This window comes from Coloeus monedula (assembly GCF_965178545.1).
Source record: "Coloeus monedula genome assembly, chromosome: 16".
Lineage (NCBI taxonomy): Eukaryota > Metazoa > Chordata > Aves > Passeriformes > Corvidae > Coloeus > Coloeus monedula.
This window is the reverse complement of record NC_138796.1, coordinates 5,306,555-5,324,124: the sequence shown is the minus strand read 5'-3', so window position 1 is coordinate 5,324,124 and position 17,570 is coordinate 5,306,555. Positions and strand designations below refer to the sequence as shown.

The window sequence follows — 17,570 nt, the reverse complement described above, 5'->3', positions numbered from 1 at the left end:
CATCTGGACAGTTGCTTTGTCTCCCCTCTCCCTTCAGCTACAGCAAGTCCCTCTTTTCATAGTAGGAGTGGAATGTTCTGCCTGTTTATTCTTGGGAGAAGATATTTGTCTTTATGAGCTCGTAAAGCTATTAAAAGACTGGTTTTTACTATGTTCAGGATTAGACTTCAGAAGTTGCTTCAAAGCAAGTGTCCTTGAGCTTGGGGCAGAAAGGGAGCTGCTTTGGTGATGCAGGGTGCTGCAGGTGGCAACAAGATGGTGTGGTTTGGGAGATGCTCTGAGCCAGAGGAGTCTGACGTGGATCTGTGTTGTGCCTTAGGGGTATTCCAGGGAAACCAACAGCAGCTGCAGGAAGGAGGTGCCTGAAGGAGGTGCAGGAAGGTCTGCTGGGGGGTCTCCTGGCGTTGGCCATGTGCAGGATTCCTTCCTACAGCATCTGCCTGTCCCCACAAGGTACCCCCAGGCCACCAGGCACAGAAACACAAGTGGTGCCCTCCAGGGCTGCCAGCCAGAGCCCTGGGCTGTGCCCAGGGAGCTTGGGGCAGGCTGCTGGCACTGTGTCCCTTTGGGACCTGCTGTCCCTTCCCATCTGAGTGCCCAGTTCCTTCCCCTGCCTGTCTTCTGCCAAAGGCTCCCCAGGCTGTGGCTGAGGTGCTGCACAGGGAGCACCCAGGTCTCCTGCCCACTGCCTGCCACACAGAGGAACAGTTCCTGGACCTGCTGTAACCAGCCCCAATCTTGGCTGCTGCATTGTAAGTGACTTCAGGGTGTTGGATTTATATATAGAGCGCCCTACACTCCTTCTTGCTGATGGTTGATCCACAGCTTGACCTTCTAAAGTGGCTCCTAATTATCTCATCTGTATTTCTGTTTCACAGCTTACTCAGCAGCTTATTAGCTGCAAGTTATGTTCCCACACCTTTCCAAGTAGAAGGATTTCCCCAGGAACCTGCCGCTTAAAATGCGGGAAATCTTATTTAGGGGCTTACCTTCAATTTGGTCTACTACTTATTCCTGTGTCAGCTGTTTCCTGCCCCCTGCAACTCTGTTACTTGCAGAGAGGAGTAGCAGCTGTGCCTTTGTGCTTTAGTTCTGGTTATAACCTTCATTTTCCATGTAACCTTGGCTGCCTCCAGTCTTTACATTGGTGTGGGCTGGGGCAAAGAGCTGCTCACAGACCCTGTGCTTAACGTGCTGCAGCAGCACTGGAAACCTTTGGTGGTGTGAAGAGGAGCCCCTCCACAGGAATGTCTTCACATGACCAAACCCTGCAGTGGAATATTACAGGGACCCTCTCCTCCAGCTGCTGAAGGGTTTCCAGCCACTTTGTGCCTCTCACTGTGGAGCTGCCTGTTGCCTGTGGGCACTGCTGAGCCATCTCATTTATGTCTTACCTGGAGCACTTGTGGACAAGCTGAGCAGGTAAGTGGTGGTTCTGGCGGTGATGGTGTCAAAAATACCTGTTTGGAGTCACAACAGCTCTTCAGTTGAAGTTCCTGCTCTCGCAGCAGCACAAATGTAAGCCAGGTGTTACAAGGAGTCTCCCATCTGTGACTTCTGCCAGCCCTTCTGTGCCACCCCACTCCTCTGTTGTCTTTGGAATTTTATGATGGAAAGCTGCCTCTGTTCCCTTAGGCAGGATTGTCATCCTGAGCCTCTTCCTGGAAGGTTTCTAAAGTTCAGCCTAATAACTGAGTATGGAACCAAGGAAGATCAAACAAGGCTGAACAGAGAGTCATCTCTTGCTTAAAATAGTAAATGTGTTCGGGCAACAACTGAGCGCGTTCGGGGGCAGAACTCGGATTTGTAATTCAAGCGGGGCTTGTTTAGAAAGTTTCTGCTGCTGGGAAGAATGTCTTGGATGAGAACCCGTCACCTTTGTGGCTGCCAGGAGAGGGCGGCAGCAGCGGCTCCGCTGCTCCGCGCCTGCCCCGGTCCAGGCGCGCAGCCTGGAAAAATGTTTCCAGGAATTGCTGTCATCAGTCCCGAAGCCAAACTCCCTTTCTCTGCCGGTATGAATCATGCGGGTGTGAAGTGCTTGTGTTTCCGGAATCCAGCTGAATTTACTGCAAGACCATCTTTGCTACTCACCTGCGTGTGTAAATCTCCGGCGTTTATCCAGTGTCTATCCTCTTGCTTCCCGCTCCAGAATCACACTGCAGGCTTGGAGGCCTCAAAGTGCACAGGGCAAGTGCTCCGGAAAGCCAAAGCTGTTTCCTTCTCAGACGGAAACATCCTCTCCCTTCTCCCAGCTGCACTGGATCTGATCCTACCTGCTGATATTTTTAGACAGGAGAAATCTGGAGCTCAGCCAGGTGTCCATGAGCTGTGGGAGCATTATCAGTGCTCAGGGCTGAGGGAGCAGAGGATGGAGAGGGTCAGCCTTCCCCTGGCAGGAGCAAAGAACTCATCAGCCTCTTGAGCTCTGGCTATAAATAGCTGGGAGGAACGGCATGCTCTGGCCATGGGAAGGAAGGCACTGCTGCTCTGGGTGCCAGCACAGCACCCAGTCCTGCTCAGTGGGGGCCTTATGGAGCAGGGAAGAGGGAAGGGCCAGGGTGCTAACTTCCCAAGGCAGAAAGAAGAATGCACGTGTAGTTCCCTCTTCACATTAATAATCAATGAGTCTGTGAATGTTTTCAAAGGTTTCCTCTCCTGTGCCAATCTACAGAGGATGTGAGTAGTTCCAGCTCACGCTCTAAGCCTGGTTTTGTTTGAACTGAGGCAGCTCTGGAGATCCTCTTGAGAGTCTGCCAGAAGACAATCGTCACACTAACGCTGCTCTTTGGGCCAGCTGAGCTGCCAGGGAGCTTTCTGCTTTACTCTTTGCCCATCTCCTTCACCTTCCCCCAACTTACAATGAGAGCCCATCAGCCTGGATTGTGCTCCTGTGCTCAGCACAACCTTCAGCTGATGGGGCAGCGAGCAGAGCACTGAGTGTTTGTGAGGGGGAGAGGACAGGGAGAAATCTCATCTGTGCCTGGGACTGACGTGCTAAGCAGAGGAGAGCTCTGTGTGTGGGAGAGCTGCCCTGGTTTGCATCTCTTTGTTCAGATGGCCCAAGCTTCTGTGTGAGCATGTTCAGTCTTTGGTGGGGACCTGGCTGACCTCTTCCTGGCCAGCTTCAGACCAAGAAAATAAAAGCACCCACATGGGACTTGAGGTGGGTTTGGGGTGGTGCTGTCACTTAGACCACCACAGGAAAAACCCTTAGAGAAGAAGCAATCACATGAAAACTGTGTTAGCAATCTCAGAAAACAAAACACCTTTTATTCCTGGGGGGAGTTGCTGTTTCTCTCAGACAGCAACAACTTGGGGTGAGGAAGGCTGGAAGCAGGGCAGTGATGTGAACAAAGCCAGCCCAAGGCAGCCCCAGCCTAATTGTCCTCCCACCGCCAGCGATGAGGGGATGATTCCCCTTTGGACAGTTTTCTGGAGCTCAGTTTCCTCCGCAAGGAGGAAAATTTGTCTCCAAGAACTTTTCGTAGCCCGGTGGCGTCCCTAGCAAAGGGCAGGTCCTTCCGCATAGCAGGCAGTTGTCCTGTAAACATTTCCCACTTAGCCAGGGCATCCACGGTCCTGTCCACTTGAGCCAGTTCCTCCTCAGAGACGTTCCTCTCTAGGGCAGCAATGCACATCTCCAGCCACAGCTCGTAATCCTTGATGGTGTCCGTGGCCTTGGTGTGCCCGGGGAGCCGGGGCCGGCCCTGCGCCTCCGGCAGCAAGCTCGGCTGCTCGTCCTGCTCCAGCTCCGGCCCGATGGACAGGCCCTGGCTGCAGGTGTCGGGGGTCAGCGGCTCGGACAGGGAGGTCACAGCCTCGGAGTCGTTCTCGCAGCACATCCCAGAGTCGGAGCTGAACGGGAGGATGTCCTCTGAGGCAGACAGCTCTGCTGACTCCTGCCTTGGCCACGTGGACAGCACAGTCTGTGTCCAAGCATAGAGCTTCTGTGGTGAGAGGAGAAAGGTTTCATTGTGGAGGATGAGAGACACCAGTTACACCTTTCCCAGTGTTTGCCAGGTAAACCTGTTTATCTTGGGTGGCTCAGCTGCAGCTGCCACGGTCCTCTCTGCCAGATGATGGGTTCAGATTACTCCTGGTGACCCTACAAAGCAGGAGCTTTTCTTTCCCATTTTTTTTGACTGTGGCAGAGCTGCCTCCAGTAAGATGTGGACTTTATCTGCCTTATTACTGAAGATGGTAAGAGAAAACTTCACCAGATCACTCCCTGCTGTGTGAGTGTGGTCTCCAGGAGAGGCAAACCAATGCCTCTCCAGAGGAAACTGTGTCATTATAAAAGCTCCTGAGATAGTGGTGAAGAATTGCGTTTCATCGTGCTGTTAATGCCTGTGGTAACGTGTGCTTTATTCCCAAGAATAGCTCTTCCCCTCCCGAGCTGCAATGAACAAGTGGGAAGGCTGGCTCCAGGAAAGAATTAATGAAAGGAAAATGTCTGAGACAATTTCCTTTTAAAATATTAATGCCACAATGAGGCATATGACGGGTTGCTCCTGGCACATTTATTTCTTATGCTTTAGGGAATTAACCACAGTACTCCAGTCATCCCTGGGTAAAAGTGGATCTTGTCTGCCTTGTTTACAGTGTGGGGGTTTTTTTTGTGTTTTGCAGTTTTTCACACCCCTGTGGCCCCATTTCTTCATCTTTACTTTCTGTAGCTCCCAGTGATCCATTTGCAAAGCCCCCAGTTGCTCAGCAGTGACAGGATTAGCCTGGGCTGTCCCCATGGTGTGCCAGGCACAGAGCTGGGCCCGTCCCTGCCCAGCTCAGGGGGAGCTGCAGTGTTTGAGGAGCAGGCAGGAGATTCCCAGCCCTGCAGAGCTCCCTTCTCTCACACCACCCTGCTGCTCCCTCCCCCTTCCCTCCTCTATTGCTCTCTCTTCAGGCAAGTGACAGAAAGGATAAAGAGCTCAAATTGAGTGGGTGGGAGAAATCGGCCCTGCTTCTCATTTCAGTCTAAGCATGGAGCCTCGGGGAAGAATTTTGTACAGGAATAAAATGGACTCTTTCAGCTTAGTTAATCCACCCTGCCCCCTCCCTCTGGGGCAAGAAAAATTGTACGGGGACAACTTTTCTCCTGCCTCATCCCACCTCCAGTGGCCCTTCTCTCCCTCTGGGTTTATCCAACAAAGGCAGCTCCAGAAGCTGCAGTGGGAGCTGGGCTAGTGAAAGGGACAGCAAAGCTACTGGAGAGCTGCGAGCAGCCCATGATTTTGTAATGGCTCTAAATTCCCAAGAATAGTGAATCTGGGAAGGAATCCCAATTGCTACTTAGCCCAATTCCCAAGAAGAAAAAAGGCTGTGGAGATGCAGATGTTCCAACAGTACATTTGAGTTATTCAAGGCAGAAAAAGGAGATGATCAACTCAAGATCACTACCTGAATTCCCAGAATCTCTTCAGTCTCTCATCCTTTGGGTGGCTTATTCATTTGAACTTTGGGTGGGTTTGAAGGGCTGCAGCCTCTTATGTTCTCCTGTTTAGCCAGGAAGGGATAAGCTCTGTGTGGGTTTTGTTTACCTGCAGGCAAGAGCAGTTGAAGTGGATGTCCACCCCAAGGATGTCACTGGGACCTGCTGTCTCTGTGTGTGTGGCCACTGCAAACTCATCCAGCTACTAAGTGAGGACAGCCTGGGATGCTGCAGAAGCAGCAGGTGGAAATGTGGAAATGTTGATTGTGGTGGGGAAACACCAGGAGAATTAACTTGCTTTCAGTTTTCAAGATGACTCATGCTGGAATAAGCAGCTGGGATGAAAAAATGGAGTGTGTTTCTGAGTGCAACTCGGATAAATAGATTGAGGGGCTCTTTCTGCTGCATAAGGACTGGTTTCCTGCCCCACGTGCTCCTCTGCCCGTAACCATGTCTCAGTTGCAGATTTGTGCAGTGTTACCTGCTGCTGCTGCCAAAGCACAGCTTGGGTCTGGCATTTCCTGCGGTTATTGTGAGTGTCTGAAGCTGTTTTGTGGCAGGTGGGGATCTGTGATAGTTTTCCAAGAGGAAATGTGACTTCAGACTTGCACTTAACGTGCTTGGCAAGTTAACTTTGCTCTCTGTTATTGTCTCGAAATGCTTTCTGCTCTCTTCTGTTGGGTTCCTTAACTATTTAATTCATCTCTGGTATTTATGTCTCCTCTCAACATTATGGCAAAGCCCCTTACAGAGATTATCACAGCTCTCTTACACCAGCTTGTACTGTATCTAGCTGAGCTTTGCCTTCTCGAGGAAGCAGATGTGACATTTGGCAAGTGTATCATTCCTTCAGGTTTGTGTTCCCTGTCACCGGAGGATGCTGAGCCAATTACAGTATTTGCTGCAGGTGTAAAGGCAAAAATGTTTCTAAAAAAGCTTAATGCAGGTGGCAGTTCTCTTCTAGAAAGCACTGGCTGGATGCTGACAGGATGGGTGTTTAAATAAATCAGGATTTGTTCCTCTGGTGGTCTGGGCAATTTAGACACCTCTCAGACAGAAGCAGGAATCAAACAGCCAGAGTAAGAGGAGGGTCTGGCAGCACCACAGACAAGTAGGAAAACCACAAAAAATGTGTGTTTCCCCACAGTCTTTGCCATGTTCTGTGTATCTGATTCTGAGCTGAATGAAACTAGAGGCATCCCCTTTCTCATTCTCCTCATATCTTGTTACAAATACAACCCACAGACTTTAAAATAGGCAGCCGTGGAAAATCCTGCCTCTGAACATGATGTGTGTCAGACAGGAATCACAACCAGGGAGAAGATGGGTGCTGAGTGAGAATGGTGACATTATTTCTATTCCACCAACCATTTGAGTACTGAATCCTGCTTTTTAGACAGCAGAGGTAGAAAACCCTTTCAGGAGCTAAGGGTGTTTTAGCACTGTTCCTGATCTGTCTAAACATGTGTGGGTGGGAGAGAAGAGACAAAAGATGAGTCTGGGACCTTCCACTTATTGGCAGTAATAAATTGGGATCCTTTCTCATAAATTTAAACAGAATAACTGCAGCAAAGTCACAGTTACAATGTCCTCCCTGTTCCCAGCAGCCACAGAGAGGCAAAAAATCCTGGGTGGCACAGGACAGGGCGTAGCTGTGGGAATCCCTGTGCTTGCTGCTGCCCCTGCTTGCAATCTGCCTGCCCTACCCACCTTGTTTGTGGGAGTAGGAAAGTGTGGTTTGACTGTGGCAGTGTTTCTTGGGAAAAGCCAAAAGCCCTGAAGCTTGTGTGAATTGTTTTGTTGGTCAGAGCCCGTGTACAACAACTCTGTGCCTCAGCACCTTGCACTGAGAGCTCCTGAGAGCTCCTGCCTTCACCACGCTGCTGCAGCACCTTCAGTGCTGAGGTTTGGGCTGAGCCACCCTGTCCTCGCCCTGCCCCTGCTCCAGGAGGGCCTGGGGGATGGGGTCTCACCCTGTAGCGCTCGATGAGTTTGAAGCCCACGACGTGCTGCAGCTTCCGCAGGCAGATGGGACACGGCTCCAGGGGCCGCAGCAGGGCCTCGTCCAGGCTCAGGGCGCCCTGCATGATGCACTGCAGCCAGCGGCACGTCCCCAGCCCCATCAGGTGGCAGATCTCATGACAGGTCACCTTTCAGGGAAGCAAAGGTCACGGCAGTGCATGGTCATTCCTGTTTCTGCTGCCCCCTCCTCCTCCTCCTCCTCTGCTGTTCCACATTCCCTGCTCCCTGACGGTCTAACCAACCTCTTGCCCAGCAATGGCACTCCTCCAGCCTAGGCTTTTCCAAGGTGATAAGAGAACCTGGCTGCCTCTTCCCAGTTCCATGTTTGTGTTGCGGAGAAGGAAGGGTGGGTGTGGGTGAGGCAGATGTGGGAAGCTCTGTAGGCTGTGTGTTTGGAGTTGTGGGGCAATGCTGCTCCTGCTCTTCCCCAAGGACAATATGGTGTTTGGAGGTTTTTTTGTTGTTTCAGGGTTTTTTTAAAGAGGAAAACCAGTCCCACTGGGCCTGAAAAGAGCAACACAGCCTGGGTGAGAAATGTGTAAGAAGCTATTGGCAATAACAGATCTGGGTCCTTCCAGAACAGACTCCATCAGCATTTGTGCCAAAGCAAAAAAACTGAGCTGGAGTCAGCTGGCCAAGCATGACTGACTTGGGAATTGGCAACTGTGGAAAGGCTGAGGATGGAGGATTCCTCTCCTCCTCCCATTGCCACTTAATATCATTTGAAATTACTACAGAAAGAGACCTGAAACTAGAAAATCCTGAGCAAATACCAGGGGAGAAAAGGGAAATGACTTCAAAGGTACTGGTGGGACTGCTCTGTGTGGGCCAGCTTTGGGAGGAACACTGGAAGCAGAGCTGGAATCTGGCAGATGCTGGGATGAGGGAGGACAGGACTCATGAAGAGGATGTGTTGGAGGTGAGGGGGTTTAAGGGCATCTGCATATAATGTGCAAACTTGGCTGAGGTATTATTCTCATCCATCCCTGTGGCAGGTCTGGCACAGGGACCCCTCCCCTTGCAGGTGCCAATGTCTGAGGAGGACAGAGTCACCCTTTCCAGCCATCTGTTAGTTACACACAGCTCCACCAGATATTCTGATTAACTTCCAAATACCGTATCAGCCCTGCTGTGCCTGACAAGCAGAATACTCAGGATTACCCAGGCAGAAGCCTGGGAGCTGGGCAAAGTTGTTTCAGTGCTGCTCCATGACATAACCTGTTTTAGTGGAAGGTGTCCCAGCCCATGGCAGGGGTTTGGGACAAGATGGTCTTTCAGGTCCTTCCAACCCAAACCATTCTGTATTGAGGCAAGTCCTGTAGCCTCCCCATAACTGATGCTGTCGTTTGCTCCAGTGGCAAGGGGAGTGGGAGTTGTCTATGCAGTGCACTAAAGTGCAAGCTCTCTATGTCTGAATTTGGTGTGGACTTAGCTGTGATTGCCTGTGCTTCTGGGAGTAGTCTCATGGCTGCTTCACTGGGCTGAAGCATGGATTGTGCCCTGGCCTGAAATATTTAACCCTACACAGGAAGAAATAAGGTGCAGGAGATTGCTGGTCCTACCTTACAGCACTGGACCATCTCCTGGGCACTGAACTGCAAGGTCCGGTCTCTGCCCTCCTTGCTGACTTCACACAGCTCTTCCTTCTGTGTGGGTGGGTTCAAGCTGCTACAACCAGCCTGGGGGAAATCCCCAGAAAACCTGGCAAAGCTGCAGACTCCCACTTCTGTGAAGAGAGGGGAGTACAAGTCAGGCATCTGTTCTTTTACAACTGTCTCTCACCTTATGCAGCATGAAAATACAGCTGTGGGAGCAGAGTCCAGCTGGGCACACAGGGTGTGATGAGACCCACTCCCCAAAAGGTTTGTATCACCTCAGTTATCTCTGTTTGGATCAGGAGCCCTGATCCCCCTAATTTTAAATTGGGAAAATCTAGTTCCTCTTATCAGGGGTTGATTAACATGTTAAGGATAAGGTTTGGCTATTCTAGTCTCCCAGGGAAGGCTTTTGGTACAGTGCTGCCTTATTCACACGCTGTGCTAGATCATCATGGGACACCAATCCCACCTTGTCCTGGCAGGAATTTGCTGAATGTGAAGCTCCAGGTCTCACATGGGTAAAGGTCCAGCAGAGTGAGTCCAAGGACACACAGGGCATCCATGGGCTTGTTGTTCTTCAGGAAATTCAGGATCCCATCTGGACAAATACAAGAGCAGTGTTAATTTAAATGAAGTATCCCTGGAAGGCACGAAGAGCCAGAATTTCTACTGCTCATGGTGGTGAGGATGTAATCCAAGCCACAGACAGGCAGAGCTGCTGGATTCATCATGGAGAACCATGAACTGAGAGAACCATGGCTGTGTAACCCATCCCTCAAATCAGAGAAGACTTAACTTTGGAAGTGGAGCTGAGCACAGAGTTAAAACAAAGCAGAAATGCAGGTGAATTCAGTACTAACCCATGGAAATGAGCACCTGGGAGCAGAATTCCCCTACAGGCATTTCAGAACTGATCTGGAACAGCCCCAGGGCTGCAGTGCTGGGGCTGTGCTGAGCATGTGCTGCCCATGGTACCCGCAAACAGCTCATTCCAGGTGGATGTTTGCGCAGTGCGAGTTTGGCAGCTGGCAAACCTGTTCCCCTGGGGAGCTGTGTGACACTTGAACCCAAATTTCCTATCATGAAAGGCCTCTGAGTTGCCCCCCTGAACCACCCAGGCCAATAATTTACTTTGGCTCTGGAAAAGGGATGGGAGAACTCGGAGTGCACCAAATCAACAGAGCCTTCCCGCAGAGCTGATCCGATCGCTTTGCAGAGCTGGACCTAAACATAATAGCACTGAAAAATACAAACAGCAGAGGAAAAGATGATGAAAGTCACTTTGTTTTTTATTCCTGTTTCCAGCCTCAAAGCTCTGGGCTTTCCATGGGAACAGGATTTCTCCCTTTTCACTCCCTTCCTCATCCCCTCCCTGCTCAGGCAATGAAGGGCTGTGTCAGGCATTTCCTACGGGAGCACTCATGCCCGTGTGCCAGGCTGGTGTGTCTGTGGGCTCCCTGCTGCCAGGTCCTTCCTCACCTGCGTGGAGCTGCACCCTGTCCGAGTCCCGGCTGTGGCGGAAGCAGCAGTGAATGGAAGAGACTGGGATGGAGGGAAGGCACTTCACACGCAGACCCAGGAAGAAAGACTCCACACAGCTCTGGAGGGAATCCAGCAGCGAGAGTCCCGCAGGCCCTTCGATTAAGTCTGAGGAGAGAAGCTCCTTATCAGTCCCTTAAAGCCAGGGTGAACATTAGGGTCTGAAGGGGTTTTGTGGGACTGGCCACAGCAACTGAGGACGGGGCAGGCTGGTTCGTTCTGGAGGTAATTGCCTACCTGGGGATGTGGTGGACACCTCTGGGTGGTTATGGATATAGAGAAGAGGGAGCTCTTCCTGAGAGGTTGCTCAAGGCATTAGTACGCTCTCATTAGCAGAGCAGATGTGCTGGAAGGTTGTCTCCTGTTTAAGTTGTGCAGAATTATTAATGTGGGAACGAGTGGCTGTGTTTAATGAACCACCAGAGATAGACCTCCAGAAATGCTGGTTTTTCCAGCCTTGTTTCATGTTTTGATATACATATATGCATAAATTCATAGCGAGCCTCACCCAGGGGCACACATACCATTTATATGGCAGGTCTACCATCATGGCTTGTGACTCTGGGCCGGGAGCATGTCAGAGCCTTGCCTGCTACACTTTTCTTTGCTATGGCCATTGCCTTTGCAGGTGAGTCCTTAGAGGAGGGTGTTAGCAGCACTCAGCACCACCCACTGCCCCCCTGTGTCTCTCCAGGCGGCCCAGTGAAGATTCCCCCATTACCTATAGGCTGCAGGTAAATGTGCTTTCGATAGAAGTTCTGCTTCCTCCTCAGCATGGCATGGTAGAAGGTCTCGAAGTCCTCGGGGGCATCGGGGTGGCTGAGCAGCCAGTCGAAGGCTGTGCGGATGAGCAGCGTGCAGAACAGCGTCCGCTGGGGGTTGTAGGCCTCGGACAGGAACAGCTTCTCCGCCCTGGAGAAGGCCTTGGCATAGAGCTCCTGCAGCGCGGGGTTGGTGGAGATGAGCGCATCCTTCAGAGCGCGGGGCCCGAAGCTGAACTCCTGCGCGTGTTTGCACTGCAGCATGGCCGGGGCACCCACGGCGGGCACTGCCTGCGCAAGGGGACACAGCCATCAGCACCCGGCCTCGCCAGGGACGGGCAGCCTTCTCACGCTCGGCCCTCAGAGCAGTTTGCTCCAATATCCCAGCTGATGGGAGCTATGGACGCTGTACACTGCCCTGGCCTGGAGCCCTACGCATCGTGTGGGAGCGGCGGTCACAGAGTTCTCCACATCCCCTGAGTGTCACTGGCTCAGGGACCCTGTGCCAGCAGATGGTGCTCAAGAATGCATAGCTCCAGAACGTTGCTGGGTGTCTGGAGTAAACCAGATGGCTTGACTCGTTTGGGGGTTTTTTTGGTGCTCTATCCTGAAGCCCCAATAAGATGGGAAAGGCCTCTGAGTGTTGTGCAACTGGTTGCACTGGACCTTGTCGGATGTGGAAAGGTGGTGCTTCTATTTGCTTGGGATAAACCACACTCCTTGGAATAGATCCATGTCAGGAACTAAGAGGTCGATATCGGTCTTCATCTGTCAATCAGAAGCCTAAACTCCTGACTTACCTGACACCAGTGAAAGCAGCTGTTGACTGTTGACAATTTCCTCTAAGAGCTTTTAATCCTAGGTATTATCCCAGGGCATCTGCTGGCTCCCAGTGCTGTTGTCAGGCTCCAGGATTTGGGGAGGTTTGCACAGCCAAGGTGGGACCTGCTGTGCGAGGCTCACGTGTGCTGGTGGTGCCTCTCTAGCAGGACACGCTCGGGCCCATTGCCATCGTGTCCCTTTGTGAATGGCTTCATGCCACACTGTGTTAGCATCAGCAACGCTGGGGATGATGTCAAGTGGTAAATAAAGAGCAAATGAAAGCCTGCAGCACAAAGAAGCTCATTTGGAGCATCCTGTAAATGTCCTCTCCAGGCTCCTTTCTAAGGCCAGTGTTCTCCAAAGCTGCAGAAGTCAGGCACCTATTTCCCACTGCAGTTTATGCACTTGGGGAGGTGCCAGTAAACACCTTGGGGAGAGGGAAGAAAAAGAGGAAGAAAAGCAGAGCCCCTGTGACTAATCTATGTCTGGATTTTTCCAAAGACACTAATTTTTTATCAAGCAGAACTGGAGCATTTTGGAGCAGTGCTTTGGGCTTTTTCCCCACCACAGGTAAGTGCTCCACCTGTACACATCAGAATGAGAAATTCAGGGTATGTATGCACAAAAACACAGGGTTTCTAGGAATGAGTGTTCTCTTCTTCTAGGCAAGTTAATAGTAACTTAAAAGGAGCCAGACAAGCTTTCTGGGTGGATACCAAATGCTTCAGCTGCTGACCATCACTGCTCTAACAGCAGCATTCAATCACAGAAAAAAAAAAAAAGAGAGATTAAATATTTTAAGGAGGAACTGGTTAAGTCTATAATTTAAGTAGGTCTGCAGCCTAGTTCTGCCAGGTAAGTGGCATTCAGTGGCCCCTGAGGACATCAATATGATTAAGGAAATTCAATATTTAAAAAAATAGTACCAACATGAGCTGAAGCCTTTCCTCAGTTATGCAGAGGTGGTTTGCGCTGTAAGAGGAAAGTGGCAGCCCATTAAAATTAACACTGCATTCCTTCTCATCTAACCCTTGGGAAGAGCTGTGTATGTACTGGTAGTCCTTAAAAGGGCTCATTTTGTGTGATCTTTTTTGTCTCTAAGGGTGTGTAGCCTGGAGAGGGAGTGGGTAAGCAGTTTTCTTTCATTTTTTTGCGAGCTTTGTATTTCACTCATATTAAAGGCTGACAGCAGGTGGCACGGGGGATCTGAAGTGGTACAAGGGCCCTAATCCAGTGAAAGTTTAGAAAAAAAAAATCTGTGATACTTTCTCAGCTCTTCTTACTGCCAAAAATTGTCCAAATTGCTCCAGCTGGTTTTTACAGGGAGCAGCAAGAGTTTGTGTGAGGTTACTCTGCACTTAGTGACACAAATCTCTACACTTCAGACTTGCTTCCAGATTTGGGAGGACAAAGTGAGAGTCTGACCCCAGCAGGTCATCAGGAGTTTTGCCTTGGATTAGGGTGAAGATTTGCCTTCTCCTAATGGACAAGATTTCATTTGTTCTGCACAGCCTTTAAATAAAAGGATCATTTTCCTGGAGATTGCAGAACTTTCACTGGGAAACTCTTAGCAATATTCAACTCCCCAAGGATGTGATCCCAGGAGCTGCTGCCTGCTTAGTGCTCCCAGGGAAGTCAGGAAAGAGACTTTGCACTTGCTCCAGGTTGAGACAAATCATGTTAAAGGATTTAAATTTTAAAGTTTCTGGAAGCATGAGCTGCCTTCATTAATGTTCCGGGCAACAACTGGAGTGTCGGTCTGGGGAGGAGCAGCTGGTTAAAATGTATGGATTTTTCTCTGCTAAATGGGAAGCAGTAAAGAGTGGATGTATGTGACAGCAAATACAATGAGTGCACAGTCTTGTAGTAAGTGTTCCCCCCGGGGTCCCTCATGGAATATAGTGCGAGCCCAAAGCTATGGGATATACATTGTTTCCCAAGGCTTCCTAAAAGGGGACATTCACCCAGCTCCAGACATTCCCAGCTGTGACCATGGGTGTTTTGTGATGTTCACCATGCCCAAGGATGCCCATGACGATGCTTTAGTGGTTCAAAAGCTCAGGGATTCATTTGTAGGAATTCAGTCTCCAGTGACATGTGCCTCATTGTCCTGGAGAGTCTGGCTTTGCTTCCAACAGAACAGCAGCAACCCATTACACTCTCCAAATCCAGGACAATTACTTCTCTTCAGTAAGCTTTTCTAAAATATTTCATTTGAGAAAATTAATGCTTCAGAAAAATTTTATGGACCAACTTTAGTGGTTGAAAAAAGCAGCTCTTTTACACCATTAGCCATAGTAGATGTTATTTGTCTTGGTCTAATATATGGATATGGTGTTTCATTAACTGAAGCAGAGCAACAGGGCTTTATAATTTTTAGCTCTTGTGCTGAGGGTGCCTGGTGTTACTCCCTGGGGCAGTGCCTCAGCAGGAAATGGCACTTTGGCTTGGATAGTTTCTTTCCCGACTCAGTTTTTAAGATGCCAGGGTGCAGATGAAGAAGTGAAAGCACCAATGCATCCTTCTGCCCTTCAGGTATTTCAGAAGATGTCTTGCCTTTAAAGAAGCTAATTTGGCCCCTTGTTCAGTGACAAGCTGTAGGACCTGACCAGCAAGTCCTGGGAAGGAGAAACTAACTCTTTTTGTTTAAAAATCTAATAATTTGTAGTTGCACTTGAGAAATGCTTTAAGCAAGATAATAATGTAGAGATCTGCTGCAACTGGAGGCACTCTCCACGTCCACTTCCATGCCATTCTCTACTATTAGGAAAACATCCTCTTCCCAATACACATTTTGTCATTCCATCTCACAGCCATTTACTAACATTGTAATTTTTCCTAAACAAGGAGCACCTGTGTTGGACCATAAGAAGTCCATGAAGGTTGGACCTGATGATCTTGGAGGTCTTTTCCAACCTCAGTGGTTCCATGATACGAAGGAGCAATGTCCCTGTGTGTGGGATGGAACATGTGCTTGTGCTCCAGCACCTGCAGGCTCCAGGGGCAGGGAAGGAGCCTGTGCTGGGAATCTCATCCAGTTCAGGGAGACCCTCCTCTTTTTTTCTGTTATTTGCATATTTCATATTGTCCATCACCACATCCACGCAGTGCAGAGGAGACACAAAGAACCCAAAGGTTTTGGCACTGGGCTCTTTGTGTGCTCCTGGCAGCAGCCTTTTCCAGTGGTTATTGTTGCAGGACCCCAGTTGTGGCCTTTCTGCTTGTGGTGCTCCACAAGGCAAGAGCTCCAATACATTCTCTGTCTCTGGCTTTCAGCACCTCTCAGAGGTTTCAGATCAGATTGGGCACATTACACAAATCTGTTTACTATGACATCTGACAGATTTTATTTTCATGGGGAGTGTTTTCACAAGAAATGTCCCAAAATCCAGGCTCAGCACGTGTCACCCGAGCAGTCTGTACACTCCCTTTCCCACAGTAACCTGTTAATGTGCTTCATGTGTAATTCAGGTTACTCATAAATTATTCTCTTTGCAAATCAGACACATATAAATTATTCTCTGTAATTGGAAATTACCTATGAATTATTCTGTTTGTAATTCATAGATATGTCATTTATTCTCTAATATATTGACACTGCTTTCTTGGATAGATATGCCTGGGGCTATCAGGGTGATTCTCAAAGGCCAAGGCAATATCATACAGTGTGAGTTCATTTGGGATATTCTGACAGGACAGGGATGGTCTTGTGTGCAGAAATTCCATGTTGTACAGAAAGGGCACTCAGTGCATAATGGATTTATTTGGTACTGTGTAGAATTTGACCCTAACATTGCAGAGATTGTATTTTTTTTAATTTATTTTTTTAAGCTGATCATTCTAAAGTTATTTATTTTATAAGCCAATTTGAAAGTAATTTCTAACTCTGACTGTCCCATAGGCACTGCAGGTTGCAGATGCACAGGAGATTCCCTCTGTTCCCTTCCCCTCTCAGCTCTTGTGAAGTAATTGGAGGCAAACTGACTTAACCCGGTTCTTTGGATGTCAGAGGGACATTAGCAGGGTCTCTTAACGCTGATTAATTACATTTGTTAGGTGCTGTACTGTAAACAAGCAGTGATAGTGCAGAAAATTCATTGCCAGTCAACAGAAATGAAAAGCCCAGAGCAAACATAACGAGCGATAACTAATTATCAACACATGCCCCAGTTGCTTAATAGCTCTTTCTCTGAGATTTGCAGTTTGTGTCTGCTACTGATGCTCCAGGATCAGCCTCTCCTTCCCAGTGCTTTCCCATATTGCACCAAAAACAGCCTGAAAGCAATTTTCTCAATTTATTTGTTGTCGTGTATAGAAAGAGATTTTTCTTGACTGAGAAGCTCTGCTCCAAACAAAATTCTCACTGGTCCAGCTCCTTCCTCGAGGAGCTCGACACATGGAGCCAGGCTTTGCCTGCCGAGTAGGCCCAGCTTCTGGGGTCACACCAAATCTGTTTGGCCAGATTCAGACCTGAGGTGCAAGTATTTTGAGATACCCAGCAGTTTTCAGAATCAATCCCCTCTGCTCATAGAGAAAATCGACTCTGGACCTGCTCAGCCCTCTACTTGTGGAGCTGTGGCATCCTCTGTTCGCTTGGCATTAAAGGGCCACAAAGCACTGAGTCAGATCTGTGTGTGTTCCAGCCCATAAACTCAGATAAAGCCTTCTGGCCTCACATAATGCCAGATCCCAATAATATTTGTGTGCTGTGTCTCTAGAATATGTCTGTGGCTCAGAAACAGATGGTCTCGAGAAGAGTCATTCCTGGTGCTGTGGAAACCTTCAGGGATTCACATGTGCGTTTACCAGGAGGGGAATCTGCCTGTCCTATTGGAAATGTGATTGATGTGTTACTGCTGCAAGGCTCAGTCCTGGAAGTTTGTCCTCCCAGGAATCTGCCTCATTAATTAACTTGGACTGCGGGACGAGTTAGATGGACAGCTCAACAATATGCAAAAAAGATTTGCAAGGTGAAAGACAAGATTTGTAAAGGTCGTTAAATACTTAAGATGGAGGCAGGTGCTTCCATCTGTCCTTATTTAAATATTCTTATTTAAGTGTTCTTAAGTATTTAAGAACACATACACGTCCACTTTGCCCTTGATTTTGTTTTATGTTAAAGCCTGCTTTCCCACTACACTGTGCTTCATTTTAATATGTACTGAGGACATACATTATCCCTTGTTTCAGCCTTCTCTTCTACGGATTTTATTTATTCTATGCTCGTACAAAGCGCTACCCTATTTTTCAGTGCCTGCTATTTGAGGCTCTCTTAGTGTCACACAAACATTCATGAACTTCTCTGTACTACCCTTTTGAAAGTAAGCTGGCAGTATGTGCCTTTCCCCCTCCTCCCCCTCATCACCCGTTTATTCACCATTTTCATTGTTTTCTCTGTTC

At 49.1% G+C, this 17,570-nt stretch overlaps 1 protein-coding gene across 1 annotated transcript; it reads right to left on the bottom strand.

Annotated features, from left to right (window-relative positions):
* Positions 1–3,377: 3,377 nt before the first annotated feature.
* Positions 3,378–11,612, bottom strand: AMZ1 (archaelysin family metallopeptidase 1; the record flags this gene model as incomplete). Its single annotated transcript, XM_082292446.1, has 6 exons — positions 3,378–3,947; positions 7,402–7,578; positions 9,013–9,176; positions 9,518–9,646; positions 10,528–10,695; positions 11,309–11,612. 6 exons carry the CDS (start codon positions 11,610–11,612, stop codon positions 3,378–3,380), a joined length of 1,512 nt encoding a protein of 503 aa, XP_082148572.1.
* Between the last annotated feature and the right edge of the window lie 5,958 nt (positions 11,613–17,570).